At 40.3% G+C, this 24,037-nt stretch overlaps 1 protein-coding gene across 1 annotated transcript in view; it reads left to right on the top strand.

The window, feature by feature from the left end:
- Positions 1-23,312, top strand: part of ano3 (anoctamin 3) — a 30,147-nt gene extending 6,835 nt beyond the window's left edge. The window contains exons 2-25 of the mRNA XM_063902886.1: positions 1,651-1,857; positions 4,882-5,012; positions 5,142-5,288; positions 5,370-5,470; positions 5,572-5,616; positions 8,715-8,849; positions 9,408-9,514; positions 10,631-10,686; positions 10,785-10,906; positions 12,085-12,219; positions 12,556-12,652; positions 13,204-13,264; positions 15,762-15,844; positions 15,986-16,126; positions 16,471-16,635; positions 16,854-16,890; positions 17,010-17,121; positions 17,402-17,459; positions 17,678-17,775; positions 18,065-18,219; positions 18,356-18,508; positions 19,182-19,332; positions 19,416-19,602; positions 20,116-23,312. Coding sequence (XP_063758956.1) covers positions 1,651-1,857; positions 4,882-5,012; positions 5,142-5,288; positions 5,370-5,470; positions 5,572-5,616; positions 8,715-8,849; positions 9,408-9,514; positions 10,631-10,686; positions 10,785-10,906; positions 12,085-12,219; positions 12,556-12,652; positions 13,204-13,264; positions 15,762-15,844; positions 15,986-16,126; positions 16,471-16,635; positions 16,854-16,890; positions 17,010-17,121; positions 17,402-17,459; positions 17,678-17,775; positions 18,065-18,219; positions 18,356-18,508; positions 19,182-19,332; positions 19,416-19,602; positions 20,116-20,298 — 2,867 coding nt within the window. The 3' untranslated portion in view covers positions 20,299-23,312. The remainder of the gene's footprint in view (positions 1-1,650; positions 1,858-4,881; positions 5,013-5,141; positions 5,289-5,369; positions 5,471-5,571; positions 5,617-8,714; positions 8,850-9,407; positions 9,515-10,630; positions 10,687-10,784; positions 10,907-12,084; positions 12,220-12,555; positions 12,653-13,203; positions 13,265-15,761; positions 15,845-15,985; positions 16,127-16,470; positions 16,636-16,853; positions 16,891-17,009; positions 17,122-17,401; positions 17,460-17,677; positions 17,776-18,064; positions 18,220-18,355; positions 18,509-19,181; positions 19,333-19,415; positions 19,603-20,115) is intronic.
- The last annotated feature ends 725 nt before the right edge of the window (positions 23,313-24,037 follow it).

The raw sequence follows: 24,037 nt of genomic DNA, 5'->3' as shown, positions 1-24,037 counted from the left end.
AGTACAGTGGGGAAACCAGGAAGAGTAGAAAAAAACCCATCCAACCAAAAAGCCCAGCACAGCGTTGCCAACTCTTGTCCTTTGAAGTAGCTTGTGGCACTAGCTCCAAAAGCCAGAAAATCTAGGTGAGGCAGTCGCCAATTCTGCAACACTGACTGCCCATTCATCCAGTTCACCCTCTTAAAGTAATCATTTTAAACGTAAACAACAAACATGGCTACCGTTACTGCTCACTGCTGTCAGGCTAGCTGCTGCGATGTGAAATGAGTGCATGAAGAGGGCAGGAAGACAGGCAGGTTGTTCTGGCCAAATGAAACGAATGGACAGAATTTTCTTTTTTTTTTTAAAGCTTTTGATCTATTGATTGCCGTCGAGAAATATAAACTCCAAATGACAACACAAAATGTTTCTAAAACACTCTAGCTTTTAAACATGTAAATGAATTACTATTTTAACTTTATCAAAAATATGATTTGGCTTCTGTATAAACGCATATATATTCATGATTGGAGTGTTGAATTGAAGTGCTGAAGTTACTTTCTCATTAGCTTATTGTTATTACAGCAGCTTTACTTAAAAGACACTCCAGGGATTTAGTGTTTGACCTTTATATAGCTGGCTGACTCACAAGAGCCAGATTTTAATTAGAATTATTATTTTTTTATTTATTCATTTGCATTTTCAATAACAAGTTACAAAGACATAACAAAAACAAGGGTAATAAACAGATACAAATATAACTAGTATTGTTTTAATGATAAGGGAGGTATGAACTCATTAACGCAGCAAAAACAAGGGAAATAAGAACGGAATAATAACCAATTCAAGAGAAAGCGATTCTGAAAATGAGATTTGAAAGGAGAAACAGAGCTAGCCTGCCTCGGGCTTCTGAGGAATCTTCAACATTAATGCAGCAGAGACTGAGAAAACCTAACTTTGGTCCTTGGGCCAACTCTAAAATCACTGGGTCCTACATTTGCCATAATACAATTCAGCAGGGTCTTTATTGAAACCCTCCCTTCCTGATGATTGCCCACATCTTTCAAACTTAACGGCCCCCAGTCTGTTTGGAGTTTCTGTTATAAATTAGTTGTCAGAGATAAACCTGAAGACATCATTAGGGTTATTTTCACAGACTTTGTACAGCTCACTTTAGAGCTAAAAAGCAGCATTGAAAAAAATGTTTTCACAGGCTGAGTATTACTTAAAATGAACTTGTGGACGGGATATCATTTAAATTCATCAGTGTGAGCAGAAATTAATGAAACAAACATGATATAAATGTTTAATATGAAAGAAATGTATTTACTCATCAACAGAAACATAGCTTTTTGCTATTATGCGCTCCCCATTGATGCTAGCACTGTAAAGGTCATCACATCGTTATTTGCAGACTGAAACTTACATTTTTGCCTAAAAAAAACCTATTAACGGAAATACATTTAGATCTCAAATAGTTTTCCTTATTTCAAACTAATGCACCAGCCGTTTAAAATGGTGGCTTATTTGAAACTAGTGTACTTGTAATGTTTCTTGCTGAGTTTCTATCTTCACGGTTTACTGCACTTTATTTGTTTGTCACATTATTAGAAGTGTCAGCAAATGAAATGTGATAATATACTCCACTTTTTCTCTGTGCCCCGTTCTCAGGCATGCACACCAGCATCAGCGAGATCCTGAAGGAGAAAAGCCTGAAGCCGTCTCGCCGCAGCCTGCCCTGCCTGGCCCAGAGTCAGACGCATCCACTCAACCTCAACCACTTCCTGTCTGTGCCTCTCAGCCCGGAGCCCAAACCAGAAGCCCAGGGTCTGAGTCAGAGCATCAGCACCTCCTGCAGCCTCCTGCCGCCGCAGACAGGTCAGTCTGCTGAGCTGTTAGTGGTTAAGATGCTTCAGTCATGAGAGAGATATGTCAGTTTGCATCATGTCTTGTGTGGATTTTAATGTTTACTTTGGAATCTGCAGTGGCAAGTTAAAGTAAAAAAGATTTAAAGAAATATATTTTTAATTTGCGAGTGAGTTACATAATAACCAATTCTAGTCAAGGGGGAATCATTAGTTCTTCCCAGTAAAAGAAATTACATTACCTTTTTATACACCATTTTTAATACATTTCTTGTATTATATGTTGATTTAAGGAAAGTATTTTGCTTGATGAATGTATAGATTTTTCTAAAAGCTCTATTTTTCTCATACAGCCTGTTCTGAAGCATCTCTTTATACCCTCTGTCTGAAACCAGAGCTCAGTCTGCTCTGATTGGTTAGCTGCCTGGCTCTGTTGTGATTGGTCAACCGCTTACAGATGTCCCGCCCCTTAGCATATCACGTACAATGTGTTTGAGCGCTAGCCAATCGAAGCGCGAGTGTTACATAGTGATGTCATTATGTTACAGAAGTAAACAAAGGATTTCAATGGAGGCGTTTCAGGCAGGGGGGAGTGTGGGAGAGTTTAGCCTTTGCAGACGCTTTAAATCGCACAACCTATATAACACACTACAGGAAAGGGAAACCTCCCCAAAAGGCATAATAGGGCCTCTTAAAACTGTTTTGTTTACAGATGCACTGGCAATTTTTACCCATTGTTGGATCTATATGGCCTCCTTTAGCTGGCAAAAAGTGATTTTATTGAACTTCATATGAACCATCTTTGTACTCGATCTATCCTAAGTTGAAGCTCTTTTTTCTGATGTGTTAAAGTAATTTTTCCTATTGTTTGAAAATTCCTACAAGGAAGCCGCATCATGTCTGTGATGCAGACTGTTATTCCGGTGTATTTATATGCATTGTTATTGGTGCCATTTTGTGTTGAATGTTTATTCTCTCTCTTCTCTGCACTGACTGTATTGAATATTGCGCTCAACAAAAACACAGATTTTCAGTGTGTTGGTGACATTTAAGGCGTGTGCATAATATTTATTGAGCAGATTGTGATAATACTGCAGGGGATTTAGCACACATAATCACATGTTTCTTATGCGTGTTCAGAGGCGGTGAGATAGTGTGGTGGGAGAACTGTTCCGAGTAAACAATACATCACTGGCTGAACTCGAAAAATGCAAATGCCCGTTGGAGAGAGAAAATGATTCAGTCTTAATAATATCTCCAAGAATATTCAGAGGCCGATGACAGGGAAGGCTCTAGCCCATGCAGCACCTCATCATGTGGATATTTTCATGGCCTTGAGATGTCCTTTATTTGACCCTTTGGTATTTCTCTGCTGAGTGCAGGGTGCTAAAGTGGGACGGGAGACGCAGGTTCATGCAAATGAGGCAGCACAAGGTGAGGTGCTGCTATTTTTGGAAGAAGTGGCTCGTAGTTGTTGGGCTGAAAATAGACGTCTGAGGAACTGGTCTAATTCTTTTTTCGGCCTGAGGGTGCAGACAAAAGGAGAGAGTAAAGACTAACCAGTTTCCTGCCTGTGTGATGTGACAGATGTGACTGACGATAAAAATACTTTAATGTCAGATCTTACAGTGGTTTTGCATCACAGCTCAACATCAAAAGAAGAGAAACAGGGATATCTACATTTAACACAAAAGTACAATTGAGAAATACAATATTTTCAATACCCTTTAACACAAATGTGATCTAGAATTAAGCTTCATCTTTAATTTAAGCATTGAGTGACTGGTACACAAAAAGGTGCTTCAGTACTGTTGCGTTCATTTCACTGTTGACTGCACTTATGTTATCAATTATGTAACGCAGCACCTTAAACTCAAACGCCTTAATAGACTCACATCACGGTTTCTTGCTGTTTGAAAACTCAGCACAACCAGGGTAAATTCAGACTGCTTTTGGATACCTTTTAACTAACTATGTACTTTTGATAATGCGTGTATTAGTGACTGGATAATATAGTTTTAAGTTAATGATTGTGTTGGGTAAAATATTGTTTTCATAATAATGAAATCAATGGAAACTATTTGCCAGAGATTTAGTGAATCTAAAGATTGTAGGCCTCAGCTGTGGTCTTAAAATATATGGAAGATTCGGAAGAAAAACAATTGAAAAAAGGGAAACGAGCACAGCTAGTGATTCTGCATTTCAACTAAATTATTTTTTCCCCAATAATATTCTTACACTTTTAAAAACACATTTTTGTCTCGGGACTCTAATGTACTTTTAGTTAAATGAACTTCTAAGAACAAAGCAAATGAACCAATGCAGTTCCACGTGCATTTGCCATCGCATGTTGGAATAACTTAGATGTCTTGCATCATAGTTCAGCAGAGCAGTATGAAGATGTTCTGACTGCAGTCCCACTCAGCAGATCTGGTGCTGAAGTACACACATGACACATTTGACTGGAGATGTGAGCCGAGCTGTCACACATAACTTGTGCTGTGCTGTGAAATGAAGCATCTCCCTATAGCTATAGGAGCAGGTCCATGTCACGCAATTAGAGTGTATGTATTTAGATTTAGTCATTGCCTCAATCAACTTTCACATAAGGGGAATGCATATCACATACATACAAATAGAAAAGCCTCCACAGAGTATGCTCAGTTGCAAAATAGTTATAGCTTGTCAACAGGGCTTTTTTGTGGCAAAAAAAGGCTTTCTGATAAGGTTTCAAAACACTTTGAGCTTCAGGAAAAAGGATTTCTTGGGGGATGCATACAGATTTAGAAAGGAAGGAAATGCAATTGGCCCTCTTTCAACATCTCTGCATGGATCTTTTAAGCAGCATCTAGGTGTCGCTCTATAGCTGGCGACCACGATTAAATCATTTAACTCAGATCTGATTTCAATGTGGGAGCTGGATTGACGAAAATATTGATTAGAACATCAACAAAAGAGTCATTACTGATGAGATACTTTGCCTGGTGCCTTACCTGTTCAATAACCGTCTCTTTCATCACGCTGTGTCTGTGTGCAGCAGAGGATGGGAACGATCAGTATGTGGAGGAGTCAGAAGTGACGACGTGTGAAACAAAGGTAGAAGAGTCAATTCCACTGAAAAAGCCTTCAACCCGTGTTAAACTACAGGCCCGCAATGACTCAGTTCAGGTACCAAGCTCTCAGTTATCCTCAATTATTACCACAAATGAATAGTTATTGTGTCACTGACCTACTGAGAGCTTTAGCTGTCTTGTTATTAGCGACGCTGCATCGTATAATGAAGTCTTTTCACCAAAGGGAAAGAATTCAGCTGGGCTGTTCTTCCGAGATGGGAAAAAGCGTGTCGACTACATCCTGGTTTACAAGAAGTCCAGTCCACAGGTGGAAAAGAGGTGCACCTTTGAGAAGAATTTACGGGCTGAGGGTCTAATGCTGGAGAAGGAGGTAAAAAATGTTTGGTATTAGAAGACCTTTATGTCCTTCATTCAGTTCTCAAACTCCTGTGTTTTCATTTTAATCCTAAAGCCTTCCTTGACCAACAATGACATCATGTTCGTGAAGGTGCACGCTCCTTGGGATACACTTTGCAAATATGCAGAGCAGATGAACATCCGAATGCCTTTCAGGTAACTTGTGGAAGAAAAAAAGATTTCAAATGTATGTGTTGAAACGTCAGTGTTTTTTAAACCAACCTAAATCATTCTCTCTAACTTCTTCTTTCTCCAAGGAAAAAGAGTTACTTCACAGATTGGAAGAGCAAAACCCTGGGCAGGTAAATCGATTTAAGATATAGGACTATTTTCCTCTCTCACTATCTGGGGGTAGCAAGCTGGATGCTTCAATGCCTCTAATGAAATTTGTGAGATGCACAGCTGCAAAGCCTCAGCCGTGATGTGAGCTGTGGAGGGAGTTTAAATGTTTCAACAGTATAGTTATCATTCACCCCGGTGAGAAACTTAAACTATGAAAGTTTGAGCAAACATTTATTGTCCTTTTCAACCCAACCAGTGAGCGAGTTTTAATTAATCCAGGATTAATCAACCTTTACATAAACTGAGTAAATAAACAGTTTGTCTTCAGGGATTAGGTTCTTTAATTGGAAAGTCCCCCCCCTGTGTGCAGCACTGATAACAGCTGAAATGGTGCCGTTGACCTTTGTTTGTTGTGATGAATGTGATTAATGAAGCTTTATAACCTTTTAAAAAAGCACAGCATCCTGATGGGAAGAGAACAATACCTTAACATTGACGCTGCTCTTCTATAAAATATGTGTAAGCTATTACTCAAATAGAGCTGCACAGGATGATTAGCATACTATTGTTAGAGAGATGTTCTCATGCTTTGATGTAGTGTTCAAGTTGCTCTGACAGGATTCCATATTTCCAACTCTCAATGTTGCTTGAATACAAAAACAAGATCTCTGAAAGAAGCATGACTTTTTAAAATACCTTTAACTCTATGTACATTTTATTTCTGCAAACTCTATAAACCCTTAAAAAAGAGGCCTTATTATGCTTTTGGGGGTTTTCCCTCCCCCTAAGTTCCCTCAAGAGGAAATTTCTCTCCCATTCACATAAAAATAAATAACTTATTGAACATTAAAGCACGTCAACATGTCAAAGTAGAAGCACAAAATACAAATATCAACCTAAGAATTAGCATAACAGGGCCGCTTAAAAGCCTTTTCTCAATTACAATGTTACAATGAGTAATGCAGGACATAATAAAAAATCTTGAGCAGTATTTTGTCTGTTTGCTCATGCCCTTCTCACTGCTTTGAAGTGGGCAGGAAACATTTCTTGTCACTTCCTTCAATGCACCGATCCGTATTTTCATTTGATATTCATTCCTTTTTTATCTCAGCAGTGTCGTCCATCCGGTGATGAAAGAAAAGGGAAACGATGTTTGAACTGCGGCAATGATAGTAGACTTTTATGTGTAACATGTGAAAGAGCCCTTATAAAGCTTTGAACTGGCAAGGGTTAGTGAAGTGTGATATTACCGGTCATTAGGGACTGCTGGTCATTAAACTGCGAACATGGTGTGACTCACACTGCTTCCACCTTTCAGCTCTGTTTTGATCTGAGATTATTGATGATAATAAGCAGGACAGGTGCCACAGGACAAAGTAACTCCAATAAATGTGGCTGCTTTAGTGTTTTATGATACTTCATAAGGTTGATATACTGTATCAATAAACTCACTAACACATTATTGATAGACAGTAAAACAATTAAGAGTTGATAATATGGCTAATTTGAAAATGATAATATTGTCTTTTCACCTTTTTTAGATACAGTATTAAATGGGCTTTTAAATGGTCATGCTTGGAGGACACACACACACGTACACACACAGACCAGACAAAATCACAAGAATCTCTCGCCCACTTGTTCAACTGAGAACAAAGCACTTTCAGACATTGGGTGAGAAGTATCTTAGTCACTGTGAACAATGAGGACCGTTATGATTCCTTCACAGCTCCCGCAAAGCTCCCAAAGCTTATTTACCCGAGTACTAAATATGCTTTATGTGTTTACTAATGGTCTGTCTCTAGCTCGCGTCCCTGTGAAGCTGAACAAATGGGCTCTGTGCAGGCAGTGACAGCTATTGGGATGATATCATTACTTTCTGTACAGAACCTGTCCTTTTTCACAAGAGCATTTATAAAGCGCTGTCTGGCTTTGCTGTTTTTTCCCCCAGAGCTCACGTTTATATTCATCAGATCCATATCAGGTCACAGCCTGACAAGACAAGGGACCTCTATACTCAGCCAACTCATGTTAGCTCTCGGGAGGTTAATGATTGTCTGATGGTATGAACACCTCTTTGGTCCAGACTGAAATGCATCGCGACAAATGGATAGATCACTATGACCTGTGTACATCGATGTGTGGAGCCCTCAGAGATTAGAACTTTTGTGATCCCATGACTTTTCATCCAGCACCATAATAGGGTTGAAATGTTAGCATTCAGCTCAAAGCGCTGCTGTGCGTTAGTGATGCCTCACAGAGCTGCTAGCGTGGCTGCAGCTCTGGTTTGTGTGTATTGATTATGAAGAGGTCTGGGGAATTAGAAATGTGGCTGGAGAGGGGTTGAAAAACTGTGATAATAACATTATAATTAGATTTAATTTAGTGGGTTTATGAGAATAAATTGGCTTTGTGATACGGTATCGATTCTTTAAAACACTATTGATTTTTAATGAATCGATAACATGCAATGATTTGTGGCAGACTGTGGCTCAGATTGCTAGAAAAGTAGTGCCAGGAACTCTGATAAATGCAAATACAATAAGTTAAATCAAAATGTGAACTCTTTTTAATCATATGAGTATGGAGATGTAGTCTTTATACTTTGAAAGCTTTTCTTAAATAAGATTTGAACTGTGTATTACAATACCTGTTTTGCTTACAGTATCACCCCATATTAACTCGTAACCCCTGTATCTTGAACCTATCGTATCGCAACATAACCTCTTATACACAGCTCTATCGTTTGGAAGTCAATGACTGCCTTTAGACTTGATATTCCTAAATCGGCACTGCAGTAGTATTTAAGAAATGCCTCATAATAAAAAATAAATAAATAATCCTTGTTGAGTTGGATTTAGCAAGCTGTTCCCATGGATCAGAGGCTCACGATATATGAGCAATCTGAAAATAAAAAAACATTATCTGCATAGTGATGCCTGCTGTGCGTGCGTGCGTGTGCATGTGTGTGTAAACGTTTTCAGTGGGTGTGAGGCGGTGCGAGCTTGTCAGGGTTGTCAGAGAGCAAGGTTAGGCGCCCCTGTTCCACATGAAAGAATTCAATCTTCATGTTAATCTGTGCCCTTAATCCTGTTTTCTCTCTCGTGCGTCTGTTCAGCAGGTTTCATCTGAGATGCCGACAGATAAAAAGCTGGCTTCCCAGAAATCCCATGAAGCTGGACAAAGAGGCCTTGCCTGATCTGGAGGAAACTGACTGCTACACCGCTCCCTTCAGCAGAGCACGCATGCATCAGTAAGGAGAACACGTTCACAAGTCATTCAGAAAGTAACGCATGTGATCAGGGCGTCACATAATGGCCGTGTCTGTATCAGTAGTCTAAGCTGATATAACCCTAGTTTCCCTCTCGCCCAACTCATCCACTCATGCCCTGAGCTGTGAATGAGAAATGTATAAACCATCAGTCTTGTATATTTTATATCTTTGAGTCAGAACTCTGAAGACAAGCCGATCATAAATAATATATTGAAATGCAGCTGCAGATCTGCATGACACGATAGGATTTCACCCCAATTCCTTCCTGTTCCTTTCATTTACATGTTGATGAAAATTTGATGAATCTATCGTAAAATTTCTCAGTGATTCATTTTAAATGTTTCCTTTGCACGTCAACTTTGATGGCTTTTCTTTAAAAAAACAATGCTGGAATGAAACAAACTTCTCACCGCTAAATTGAGTTTTAATAAGCTTTGCTGCATTTTCTGCTCCCCTCCCGTTACAAGGCTGTGACTGGATGTTATTGATATATCGTTACATGATAAATAACTGAAGGAGTGTGCTGTTACTTTCCAGCTTCACTATCAACAATAGAGAGTCCTTCTTCTCCAATTCCACCAGAAGCAGAATAATCCATCACGTGCTGCAGCGCACCAAGTATGAGGAAGGAAAATCGAAGATGGGTAAGGCTTTCTCTTTTAGCTCCTCATGTACTGAACAATACCTCCACTGGTGTCACATTAGTGTCGGGGATTCCCTAGGCTCATTTATATGGATATAATAAAGCACAAGTATCCATCATAATGACCTTATTAGGACTCTTCATTCACTGAGAAGACGATATATATTCTAGAAATAAATTTGGTTAATTGTATTGCTTTATTAGCAAGCAACTTTAGTGTTGCATAGAAAAAGACTTGAATAATTAATACCAATGGGAGGCAATGGAACAAAGGACACGGTAATGCTGTCTTCATTTTTATCGCTGTGTTTTCCTGCTGCTGGGTTTTTGTTTATTGTGTCACTAGCAAAGCCATCAGGGGCACCACTGAAAGAGACAGTCTAGACTTTGTAGTAGATTCGGCTTCACAGAGCAAATGTAAACTAGAGGAGGAATTATTTATTTGTTTATTGTATTGCATCGGGGTGATTAAAAGCTTTTGGTTTCCTCCAAATTAAAGCTGATGTGTTTTGGTATCAGCTTTTAAACAGCTCATCCACTCCCACATCTCCTTCCTCTCTGTCTGCCGCTGACATGTTTTGCTGCTCAAAGATTGGCCTTGAAGGGCGGGAACCTCTTTCACATCAATATTTTAACACTGTTGACCACTCTACTCTCCGACAAAGGCGATCAGCTCCTTCACAGGGGTGGAAAATCATGTTTTAGGATCATCCCTCCCAGCTGCTGCTCTCACTATCTACAGTCTCAGTCAGGGCCCTGGGACAATAATGCAAATTAGTGCACTATTGTCCTGGGAAACATAACATAACATATCATTCATTACCAGTACCTGCAGCCAATTCATACTGTTTTTGTAATGAGTACTTTTACACCAAGTAATTAGGGTCCAGCAAAACAAAGCAGGTTATTTTAGAGTGTTTGCAGCCTCTAATGTGGTTATCTAATGCAGCTGGCTCGTTACATAATGCAGTAAATTGTTATTACTGTGGAAGAGTTGCTTTAAATTAGTCTCCCATTGGACCCTTCTCGTAATTGTGGCCAGTCTTGAATTTGTAATGTGTTTTTCTACCTGGTATATCTGCATCCTTTGACATTGCATGCTTTTTTCCTGCTTTAGGTATCAACCGGTTGTTGGGAAATAACACATATGAGGCTGCGTTTCCTCCTCATGAGGTGAGAATTTTTTTCTTGCTGTGTTGTAGAGATTAACCGATTGTCAAAGTATAAAGTTTCTCCTGTAATTAATCATTTCCTTCTCTTTGTGTCATCAGGGCGGCTACAAGAGCAGACATCCAATTAAGACGCACGGAGCTCAGAACCACAGGCATCTTCTATACGAGCGCTGGGCCCGCTGGGGAATGTGGTACAAATACCAGCCTCTGGATCTCATCAGGTAATCTACACAGCTTCACAAGCTCTTTCTGAAAATGTACACATGCTGCAGTGTCCTGGTTATGAGCCTTGTTCTGTCTTTAATCCTCGTCAGGATAAGGTGTTTAAATAGAACATGTTGTAACCCAGTTGTTTTCCTCCCTGATGATAAAGATATTGAGGTTTCTGATCACATTCTGCTGTCTGAACAGGCTTTGTCCCTCCCTAGTTTTTCAGTATATTCCTGAACCCATGGAGCTACTTTATGAGTTGAGAAATTGTTGGAGTTTGACTTCACCTAAGTTAATAGCTGCCTTGGCACTGCTGTGTTTCATCACAGTTTGACATTTTGAGAAATGCACTTATGCAGTTCACACTCTCGCCAAGAGTTAGATGAAAAGATTGATAATACTCTTTTGTGTGAAGTACAGAGCTGGATCCAGGAGGTGATTAATTTAGCCTTGCATTGGGGCTGGAAACAGGGGAGAGCACGAATAACTCCCTATAAAACTAAACATTTTCATTGTAGGCCGATTCTTTTTACCTTTTTGTTAATTTCCTCCTGACATCATAAACATTTGTCAACCATTAGAGGTAAACTGTTTTGCCATGAGAGATTTTTTTTATACTGTTTTAATGTGGCAACATATTTCCTGGGTGTGCGTATTAGAAGCAGCTTCTGCGTATCAACCTTATTGGTGATGATATGTCATGCTGAGTTCACACATGTTGTTGAATCTTGTTAACACAATTTAAATGGTTTCTCAGTTAACCATTATTGATAAAGCGTTAAAGGAATGCTGTGAAGGAAGATCTTTATCTCCCACATTTGTAACTTCGTTATCCTGAAACAAGTGTGCATATATAATTGAGGTAGTGCTTCCTCATTGTTAATAGAGTGATGCATATTGATTTAGGAGTTGCCTTATACTGAGCTGATTAACTGGAGCATTTGTGAAAGGCGTGTCTTGCTCAAGGGCATCCTGACTGCTGTGGTTTAGGAAGAAGAAACAGTTACTGAATCATTTCCCACCACAGCATTATACGGTAGGACCTTTCAGCCCAGCAGCCTCTTCAACCATTAAGCCACTACAGCCGACCTACAGTGCACTAACCACACACTCAACTCCACTGCAAGTAAACACAGCCAGCTTTAATTAACTCAGTCTGTGAATTCTGACCTCACTGTCTCTCTCCCAGGCGTTACTTTGGTGAGAAAATTGGTCTCTACTTTGCGTGGTTGGGCTGGTACACCGGCATGTTGATCCCCGCCGCCTTGGTCGGGGTTTTTGTTTTCCTCTACGGTCTCTTCACGATGGACTCCAGCCAAGTCAGGTCAGTACACACATCCTAGAAGGTAGAATGAACGGTTGTTGGAAAAAAATCTATTTGAGTAGGAATTCATATTCTTATCTTTTAAGATTCTGAATCAATTTTCACTTTCCAAAACTCACTTGACTCTGCTTTCATGCCATCATTTGCCCCACTACCCTGTATTAGTGAAATGAACACCACAATGTACTGAATCAAAACATTTCTTTGGAATCCACTATCTTCTTATATTTGATTCAATTGAACTTAAAAAGTGAGATGCCTAGAGAACGAGAGCTCTAGTAAAATGTGTAAAACTCCTGATTGTCACTGTCATTTTGTGGTTTCTTGTCTCAACAGTAAAGAGATCTGTGAAGCCAACACCACCATCATGTGTCCTATGTGTGAGGATACCTGTCAGCCGTGGACGCTGAGTGACAGTTGTGTGTACGCGAAGGTCAGTAGTCACAACATAGTGGTGTGTAAGAGTCATCCACTTCTAGCACCTTACAAACATGTTTAGGACTAAAACATCACCCCATAAGCTAACTCAACTTTAAAACGTTCCAGAGTATTTCATTATCACAGAAAGCCTGGAGCTCTAAAGGGATTATCTTTTCATTTTAAGTATTTAATTCAGATTTTGAAACAAAAATCTATATTTTAAAGATTTGGTTCGACATGTTTGGAAATACGCTCAACTATTGTTTTTAAGAACATCAACACTACTTTCATTTATGTCCGTTTTGAAGCTACCTCTTGTGCCCTGTGGTTGGTGTATTTATCCTAAGCTAAGCTAACTGCAGGATTGGTTTCATAATTTACCTTTAATGTTCCTTCAAATGTCTCATGAGAGCCCCCATGCTCTGGGGTGAGAAACTCTGCAGCACGATGTTGATCATCATCACAAAGTTCTGTATTTGAAGTAACATTTCTGTTTCATCTATCAAGTCCACCATTTCAGGAGTCACTTTTTCAGAGCAGCTCTTCGTGTGCTTGTGTCTCTAGGTGACCCATCTCTTTGATAATGGCGGCACCGTGTTCTTTGCCATCTTCATGGCTATTTGGGGTAGGTGGAGGCTTTCTTTTGTCCTTTTTTCCTGACTTCGTGAACACTTTTTGTCCTACATCAACTCTATGCTTGGCTTGATTCAAACCCTCCTAGAATTCAAATCTATTTTTACACAGTGTGTCCGAGCTCATACTTCTGCTCTCCACTCAACTCCTCCAAACTGAGATTTCAATATTCAAGTAAACCCTCTGCAGTGCAAATACAGAATGTTCCCTCTGCTCATCATTTGTCAGCGAATAAATCGTGGACAGGTTTTTGTCTGATTGAACGTCTGCGCTGACTCTCCCAGTGCCATCCGGATGTAATTAGTTGGATAATGAAACATTTCTCAAGGGGGAGTCGGTATCGTTCGGCTGACAGGGTTGGGGAATTGTACACTGATATAGCAGTATATTGCAGCAATGGTTCCCACAGCTATAATATCTTGGTGATGTAGAGTATGTGCAGCGTCTTGCCCACATCCATCTCTCTGACAGCGTGGTAAATAATCACCTGTAACAAGAGGACACACTACTGTTTGTGTCTGGGCTAACTGAAGGCCGAGGGAGGTCCGTGGCTCTGAACCCTGCATGAAGGCTTTTGGGAATGTGGGCCAAAGTAACAGTACTGCACCACTGAGTGAGTGCACTATTGTCTGTGTGAAGGAAAGGGCTGCTTTTCTCTCTCTTTAAACAAAAGTGGGTCAAGCTAAATTACACTTCAACATCTTTACAGCAGACAAAGTTGTTCTGACTGAGGATTCACTCTTTGTTGCTTTCAAACACCACAACATCACTTTGTGTTACCTGCATCACATATCACTGTAATCTCTTCCTTTCATTTGAATTGCATCAAAAACTGCACCTGTGTACAGTTGTAATACACCTGTGGCAATATGCAGGTATTGACCATAACTGTGACATTTAAACAGGACATTTTGATATCAGGATAATAATTGACATATTATAATATTGTTGTTTCACTATACCTGCTCTTTTTGTAATCTTTTGTACAGTTATGGTTTTAGGCACACTGTCCTCATCCCAACACTCGTATTTATAGTGTAATTAATTTGATGTCAATATGTCAATATTGTGATAATATCTTTATTGTGAATGAATTTGGCCATGATTATAGGCTAGTGAAAATATGAGCTGACCTCACTACAACCAACAATTACCGTCAATTGAATCTGTTGGTAATTTTTTGGATGAATTGCTTGGTCTAAAAACATACAGTTTTAAAAAAAATATCCTAACCCCTGAGTTGATGTTATGGTGTTGCTTGCTTTGGCATAGCAACATTATAAGCAAAAAATAATGATTTTCAAGGATTATTGTGGCTTAATTGATTAATTGACTCGGATTTATTAACTGTTTTAGATAGATAGATAGAATCGGAGGATGAAACCCTCTTTATTCGTCACATACATGCACACAGCAGAGCACACACAGTGAAATTGGTCCTCTGCATTTAACCCATCCTAGTACTAGGAGCAGTGGGCAGCTATTGTGCAGCGCCCGGGGAGCAATGGGGAGGGGGGATTGGAGGTGTCCGGTGCCTTGCTCAAGGGCACCACAGCAGGGCCTAGGAGGTGAACTGGGACCTCTCCAAGTAGCAGTCCACTTTCCATATTTCAAGTCTGTTCGGGGACTTGAACCGGCGACCCTACGATTCCCAGTCCAAGCCCCTACTTACTGAGCCACTGCTGGTTTTAGCTCCAAGCACATGCAAATGTCAATCACAGCACTGATTGAATACTCCTATCAGTCTTTATTAGACGTTGCTTCCTCTGCTGCAAAAATCACATGTGTGTAATGTCTGTCTAATGAAAACTGACAAAAAGAGCTGATTCAGTACTTTAGTGTTACAGTGTCTCACACAGCTCATATGTGATTGCGGTGTTCCATTTCCACTCCGAGCTCCCCCTGTCACTACCCTTGTACTAATGGTTATTTTCCACATTTATTGAACCACATAAATATTGATTCTGAAGCGTGCGTGCCATTCAGCCTTTAGAAATTGGTTTTTCCTTCTGTGTTATATATCTGTGATAAACCAGAATACATGAAAACTCTTCACAGACAAAGATTACCAACATCATTTCTGGTGTGGTGTTCAGCTTGAGATTCAAAAGACTTTCACACAAAGGAAACAATACCTCCTGAGTTTAATTCTGCCCACAGAAAGCTTCACTTTTGAAGTCAACACAAAGAGGCACTCGCCTGACAAAGACACAACTTAGAGCAAAATATTGTACAAGTAAAGCTTGAATGCTGTTGCCACTTTTCTTCAACCTTGCCACAGAAGCTAAGCGGTCTGTGAACTGATGGCTGTAATCAGTTTCAATAAGGGCCAATGGACGTCACTGCAGTCTGTGTTTCACTCAGGATATCTGGTGTTAGGTTCTGCATTGTGTCCGAAGTGAACAGCCAACTGCAGTCTCATTAATATTAATCACCCTGTCTGCTACATATCAGACTATAATGTGAGTGTATCCTGTTCTCGTCCGCAGCCACTGTGTTTCTGGAGTTCTGGAAAAGACGGAGGGCAGAACTGACTTATGACTGGGATCTCATCGATTGGGAGGAGGAAGAGGTAATTCAGCCATATCCTCAAATAAATGACCTTAGAATTTTAGTTCATGCAACACGTCTTCTAAATTTGACACTGATTGCACAATTATAAAAAAGAAAAGAATGAATAGTTCTTCTGACTATAATGTGTGTGGTTAATCAGGAGGAGCTGAGGCCTCAGTTTGAAGCCAAGTACTCCAGGGTGGAAAGAGTCAACCCCATCTCCGGAAAGCCTGAGCCGTTCCAGCCGTTCTCAGACAAACTCAGCCGGCTCTTGGTGTCTGTGTCCGGAATATTCTTCATGGTAAACCCTTTGATCTTTGAATAATCTCCCCTTTTGGGATTCAGGCTCAGAGTGAGGTAACCGTTTTTGCCTGTGCCACCTTTTGGAGGGTTTTTGATGGCATCACATCTCCCCCTGCTGGAGGAAAAGTGCGTTGATAAATAGGATGTCTTCATGATGGTCTAATTTACATTTCAATGATGAGTGTTTTGTTTACCTGAATTGGTAATTTTTTCTTGATCAATAGGTTTCTTCTTTATTCTGCACCCTTATTCATTATAAGATAACATTAAACAACCTAATATGAAGTATTCATCACACACATGCATATTACATCCCCCTCCTTCTACGCCACCTCTCCTTAGATTTCCCTCGTTCTGACAGCCGTGTTCGCGGTGGTGGTTTTCCGTCTCATTGCCATGGAGAAGTTTGCTTCATTCAACTGGTATTTTGTGAAGAAGAACTGGCAGTTTGCCACCTCTGGCACTGGCGTCTGCATCAACTTCATGATCATCATGTCTCTCAATGTGGTGGGTGTCTGAACAAGCATCATCTGGCATGTTTACATATTCTGTCAAACAAATGTCATGAAAGATTTACTCTGAACTTTCATACTTTCATCATATCCACTACCAGAGAGACTTTGTTTTTGTGTTTGCTGAGATTCCTGTTTGCCTCTCTTTTTCCTATTCATTATCCTCCTCAACCTTTTCCATGTTGATGCTTACGAGTACTATCATCTTGTCAGGTTTATGAAAAGGTGGCCTATCTGCTGACAAATTTAGGTGAGTGTTGTCCACATTTTTCATGCATACTTTTATAATCTCCTGCTTCTAACATGGTTGACAAAGATTTATTTTTTCCCTTTTCCACCCCAAACAACCCCTTTTTCTCTCCTTCTCAGAGCACCCACGGACAGAGTCTGAGTGGGAGAACAGCTTTTCTCTGAAGATGTTCCTGTTCCAGTTTGTAAATTTGAACAGCTCCACATTTTACATCGCTTTCTTTCTCGGAAGGTAGGCTGGCTGCCATGAACTGTTCCCGTTTACAGTGCATTTAATGAGCGATTGTGAAAAGATGTTTTGTTTCAAACTCTCATGTCATCTGCCAAGACTCCTTCCCTTTCCCTCCTCACTGTTTATTTCTTCGGACCTCATCTTTCACTATTTCCAAAAACTGCCATGACTAGAAATATAACTAATCTGTGGTCTATCAGACATAATTTGCACCTTTTTAGTACCTTAATTTTCTATGATTGGCAATATTAGCTTTGAAATTCAATCTCAATCTGTTCAGGTTTGCTGGCAGGCCTGGAAAATACAATAAACTCTTTAATCGATGGAGACTGGAGGAGGTGAGTGCTATCATGCATCACTGTAAGAAGGCGGATTATCGCCTTCTTTTATCAAATATAATACTCATTAATCTCCCACATAATGACTGGGGTTTTGAATTGTAATGATCCACAACCGAATGGGATAAAGTGTGTCCCAGGATTCAGTCATGGATTTGAATTATCGTGCATGAAATATGGATTTCACACTTTTGTAATTTTGAATGCATTTTTCTCAGTGTCACCCCAGTGGCTGTTTGATTGATCTGTGCCTGCAAATGGGAGTCATCATGTTCTTCAAACAGATCTGGAACAACTTCATGGAGCTCGGTTATCCGTAAGTAACTTTATTTTATAATCATGTGGTTTTCTTTCTATGAACCATTAGAAATGTCACATTTAATCCTTGTTGCTGTATATTCCAGTGATTGGCAGTTTACAAACCTTATGTAATTTCGGTTTAGTTTTTGTCCTTTAGCTCATTAGCAAATGAAAAGGCTTTTTCTCCTGCAGAAACACATTAAATCCTCTTGTGTGCGGCTTAGGAAAAGGCTTCCTGCAGTGCTCAGTCAATTGTCAGAAATAATTGCTTTGAGTTGACAGTTAGCTTCTTGCTGCGCTTTCAGTTTGCTGCAGAACTGGTGGTCTCGGAGGAAGATGAAGAAGGGAGGTGGTGGAGGGCCGAATGTAGAGAACAAAGCCCAGCTTCCTCAGTGGGACAAAGACTGGAATCTGCAGCCCATGAACGCCCATGGACTGGTGGATGAATACCTTGAAATGGGTATAACATTTCACCCTCTTAAAATGTTATATTTAGCTCAAGAGGGAATGAAAAAAATCAAAGTATGTATATTTTGTGTGCAAAAGTTGAGACGGACATCCTCTAAAGTTCATCCAAACGCCTCTTTACTCTGCAGTTCTCCAGTTTGGCTTCACCACCATCTTTGTAGCAGCGTTCCCTCTGGCTCCTCTGCTGGCTCTGCTCAACAACATCATTGAGATTCGTCTCGACGCCTACAAGTTTGTCACTCAGTGGAGGAGACCCATGCCTGCCCGAGCCACTGACATAGGTCAATGTGATCTCTGACTGCCCCCACACCTCCTCTCCTCCGTGACTCTCACAAAGTGACTGTTGTATTTTTAGATCACAGCCACTTTCTTCTAAGTAAAACACTGCAGGAACCACAAGTTTTTTTAAATATGGAATTAGATATTTTCCCATTTCCTGCTTCTGCACCGCCATATGCTGCTTCTCGCCTCCCAGCCCATCTGCCCATATGATTACAACCAACTCCCCAAACTGCCATATAATATATGACCAAATGCTTTCTGTGGCACGTTGCCCTGTAATTAAAGGAGGAATCCACGCTGAAACATTTAGTATTCTTCAGCTGTAATGAACACGTTATCTTTCACTCACACTGAATCAAAGAGAAAAGCTTCTTCTGTTCAAGCTGACATACAGATCACACAGAGACTTATCTATTGCAGAAAGGGCAGAGATGATTTCTCTTCAGTGACAGCACAGTAGCCTTTACAGACTTTTTTGTAATGCAGTATCAAAGTATTATAAGTAAATTAAGATTGTTCCTATTCAGTTGTTTGTCAGTATGTTCTGAATAATGCACTTTCTGTTTAAAAGGCTTTGCAAGACCCACAATACTAAAGCTCCAAAGTGTTGTGTATGAAGACCAGCAGATTTGATGTTTCTGACTGTTTTTTCTCTTCTCGTTGGGCTGTCAGGTATCTGGCATGGGATCCTGGAAGGTATCGGCGTCTTGGCAGTCATCACCAACGCCTTTGTCATCGCCATCACTTCAGACTACATCCCCCGCTTTGTTTATGCCTTCAAATATGGCCCGTGTGTGGACAAAGGACACCACCACAAGAACGAGTAAGCTTAATAAATTATGTGAAAGCTTGAGGTGAATCCTGGAGAGTGTTACGGTCTGATGGCTTCTCCTTTCTTCCCCTCAGGTGTTTGCGAGGCTACATGAACAGCAGCCTGTCTGTGTTTGAGATGAACGGCACCAAATCAGTGATGATCGGTTACTGCAGGTACAGAGACTACCGAGCGCCGCCCTGGAGCTCAGTGCCGTACGAATTCACCCTGCAGTTCTGGCACGTTCTGGCTGCCAGGCTGGCCTTCATCATCGTCTTTGAGGTCAGTTCCTTTTTTGTGTGTTAACCAGGAAGACAAACAGCTAAAACTAAATGTATAAAGTATGTATTTGTAGATTATATTTTTACTTTAATGAATTTATGTTCTGTCTTTGTTAAGAGAAAACCTCTCAAGCCCAAGTTTAGTAAGTTAAACGCTGTGATTCTGTGTTTCTGCTACAGTAGGTTGAGGAATTTCACTTAAAAACCCACAAAAATAAATCCCAAATGGAATGGTGGTCCTGCTAAAAACAAAAAGGCACCATGTTTCTTTATTCTTTCCTTGAATAGCTGACAAGATTTTCCTCTAACAACACTGCCTTGTGCAATAATTTATATAGTCAGAAAAACTGGCAAAACACACACCTATAAAACATTACAGGGTACATCAAATGCTTTCTTGTGGTGCCCACAGTGTTATCCTTTTCATGCTTATCGAATTGTGCAACAAATACTGGCAACTAAAGCTGGTCAGATCTGTGGACGGTAACTCATAAATGATTAATGCCTCCCTCAGCACCTGGTGTATGGCATCAAGTCCTTCATAGCATACCTCATACCGGACATGCCCAAGGGTCTCTGCGATCGTATGAGGAGGGAGAAGTACCTGATGCAGGAGACGATGTATGAAACAGAACTGAATCACCTGCAGAAGGAGAGGAAGAAGAAAGGACGGCGTTATCACCATGAGTGGCCTTAGCTTTTACCCCCATATCTTCACTAAAACAGCCCTCAACTTACAGGCACAATCTCCCCCTGCCTGCTTACTTATGTGTTTTAGCTTTGAGAGTGTAGCTCTACTCGGCTGATTCTGTACACCAAAGACACCCCAAATCCTGTTTCAGGCTCCTGAACCTATTCCACTCCCTCGCCATCTGTTCCACGTCCAGTGTTGGCGCTGCTCCTGGTTTCTGACTCGGACCCTCTCCCTGCCCCGGTCCCTTACCCGGCTTTACCCAGCGGGTTGCCCTGTGTCTCGGCTTCACTTGGAAAAACCTGTGCAATTGTAATGTTTACTATGCAGATCAAGGGCTGCAGATCACCACTGTTCACCTTTGGCACCCACCCTGCACTCTCTCTGTGTGGCAGCTAGCTCTCCGCTTCGACTCTGTTTGGTGCAGCTCGCAGCATGGCCGTGTTTTTGTTCCGTCAGCGCCGGTAGAGCCAAACGTCTGCCGCTCATATGCGACAGAGCTACTGTGGCACTTAGCGTTTCTTGTTGCAAAAGAGATTCTGGTGATGTGACTAACAAATACAATGGACACTGTTCCTGCAAAGCGACTGTATATTGCCCTTGAAGCATGCTGATTAATATTTGCGGCAAGAAAAACAAAAAACAGCATTGATCGTGGAGGATGTGAACATCCATTTAGTACTTTGACTACGAATTCTCTATGACAATATATAAAGTGCATGGAAATATTGTTTTGTATCTTTTGATAGACCCCGTCTATCACGATGCCTGGTTCACGTGTGTCTGTTCTAGGTGTGAGCTGTGTGTTAATTCGTTTGTGCTACTGCTGAGTTTGACCATCTTGAGGTGAGGAAATGTGAACTTTAGTGCGATTTGATTGTGCCTACAGTTGTGCACACCACAATTGTGTCACCAACATCACGTGTGCCTGTTTGTGCTGCACGTGCTTTTTTCAAGTGCAAGAAATATTCTCTCTCGTCGTTCTGTCGTATGATCTTCTGTGAATCTCTCTGAACTCTCCTTTTACGATTTGTTTTGGATGCGAGTCACACCACAGTACCTACTCGGGTCTCAGATAATGGCTCTGAAACACGGCATACGTTGTAATGTGACTCCCATCGTGAACAATGTACACACTCGCATGCAGGAGCCACAAATCTGCTCTTCCGTTCTGCACTCGCAGCCAGTTTTCATTTGTTGTCGGAAGCCCTGGAGCGTGGTTGAAACTTGGATCACTTAGACATACCTGTGGCTTGGATGTTCAGCTTGCAAAGAGCATCCATCCACTGTTACTCACTCACAAAGAACACCAACATGACCCATTTCTAGTCCTTTGCTAAGCACACGGACAGATGCAGTTTCAGCTGCTTACTGACTTTTACTAATTATAAACTGAGAAAATAGGTTTTGTTAAAAGCTGTGACCTTTTGTTGTGGTCACATCTGATGTTGGGGAGAAGCATGTTTTTGAGAACTCAGGAAGAAAATGGGCAGCATGAGCGACACATCCATCTGTGAGTCAGAGTCATTTCCTTCTTCATTCATGTCGAGACATATAATTGTAGACTGAGTAGTATTGATGAGAGGGTTGGGCCTGAGAGCTTCAGTACAGGTCATGTTGATCAGATGACAGTAAATAATATTTAGTAGATGTGAAAGTTACACCAAAGTAACTACTGAAAAACATCACTACCCCGACCGCATTGCACTAGATTAAACACTGACAAACGTATTTATAATTTGACATGATTTAATTGTTTGTATTTATTTTGCATTTTTATGTACATTTTATGTATTTCATATTTTTTACATTTCTATCAGTATGAGTTCATCCGTATTCACCCCCAGATAAACTAAGTATCGTCCACATTTCTCAGGTGTCCTCTGAATGTTTTATATTTTCTAAGATGCAATCAAAAGTGTCCTGCTTTATAGGATATATACTTTCTGCACTGTTGTCCATGTGCATGACTATAATGCAAACTCACAGATAATGCATGTTTGATTTTACTTTACAGATCACAAAAAGTATATTAGAGCAGAATCACAGGTGAAATGGAGATGTGCTGTATGATGCAGGTTGTTGGTTAAGAATTAATGATGCTTTCAGGTCATAGTGTTCAAATCCATTGATCTCAATCATGTCATTCACTAGAAATACTTTTTAATTCTCATTCCAGTATTTAGAAAACTAGTCCAGGTTTTCTTCCCTGCTATGTGATTAAAGATTTATGCATGTTGATATCCTTGAGTTTGAACCGATGCAGATGTTTATGGCCTGGTACATTTGTACTGTAGAGTATGCATGACGTAACACCTGTTAAGTCTCTAACAGCGTCTCAAACATATCACCCCCCTTTTTTCATTTAATCCCTTTTGGAGGTCTGGACCTGATGTCTTGAGGCAGAAGAGTAAGAGTATTTTCTAAATAAAAGTCTAATTTATATATTTTGGTCTGGATACAACACTAGTGAATCTTAAGATTCACTCATCTGGGAATGACATTTGTAGAGAATGTTTACTTTCTAACAGCTGAGTTAATGGAAATGGGGGTCAATATTAAAAATGTAAAAGACCTCGGATGTTTGACTTAACCATCCACTTATCTTTTTCCTGTTATCTTCTCTCTAAAGGCATATGTTCACTTTCTCAATAACAGATGCTGCACAATGGTGGAAAGGCTGCCTTCATACCTTCCACTATTGGCGATAGCACAATATGGGTATTGCATAATGATTAATAATGGCATGACCTTGCACATCTCTGAACATTTAGCAGTCTAGGGGGATTATGCTTCCTGTATGCCTCCGAATAGGATTGTGCTTGAGCAAGTGATGTACTTGACGTAGAAGCACAGTGAAGTCAGAGCGTAGATTTAACTGTACAATAAGGTGGTACCAGTCGTGATATGAAGTGTATCAATAACATTGTTTACTTCGTTCCTGTTTACATGTAAAAACCATATTGAAATGTATAAGAATAGTGTAACACAAAATAATTTGGATATCACTCTTTTCTGTAATAAATCATGGATTGTATCTTTTAAAGCAAATCTGGTTTCTTCATTTGTGTTACTCTTATGATCTAAACAACAGACAAACGGCCTCTGGTCCTGGCTGATACTATCTTCATGAAGTTTCACTAAATCTGCTAGCAGAACAAACCAGAGCGCAGCAAAGAGCAGGGATTGTTTTCTTTATTCCCCCTCACTATTATCACAAACCACAAATCTTCTTGCCAGAGAGAGTTCATATGACATGAAAAAAAAGGAAGGAACCCTCTATTTGAGTAATGAAGGATTTTCCCTCTTCTTTATGACTGCTTACTGCCGCTGCTGCTCAGCCCTCATCTTCAGACTGATTTTCCGCTCATGAAATTTAAAGAGGAAAAAACTAAATGGTTTGCTTTAAGCTCGGATGAAAAATGCTTGATACTTTAATTATTTCCTGTGTTCTTTCTTGCTGTTGGATGACTACACCCAGATATTTCCTTTCACGTCTCAAACCAATAGACGTCACAACTGGCCTAAAAAATCTTTGGTTTCACAAACTTACCACTGTTTGGTTACACAGCAAATATATTTCAGATGAAGATGAAGACTTGTTGTGTAACCGCACATTAAGAAAGGTTGATGTTGTGGTATGGTACTGGAAAACCTTTAAGAGGAGGCTGAAAAAGTGTATATGTAGGCAGAGTCTATGCAAACACGTTGAATTCTTTTAACATAATGAACATTTGGCAACAAC

Source organism: Eleginops maclovinus, chromosome 2, assembly GCF_036324505.1.
Source record: "Eleginops maclovinus isolate JMC-PN-2008 ecotype Puerto Natales chromosome 2, JC_Emac_rtc_rv5, whole genome shotgun sequence".
Classification (NCBI taxonomy): domain Eukaryota; kingdom Metazoa; phylum Chordata; class Actinopteri; order Perciformes; family Eleginopidae; genus Eleginops; species Eleginops maclovinus.
The sequence above is the reverse complement of the archived record's forward strand: the minus strand, read 5'-3'. Positions and strand labels throughout refer to the sequence as shown.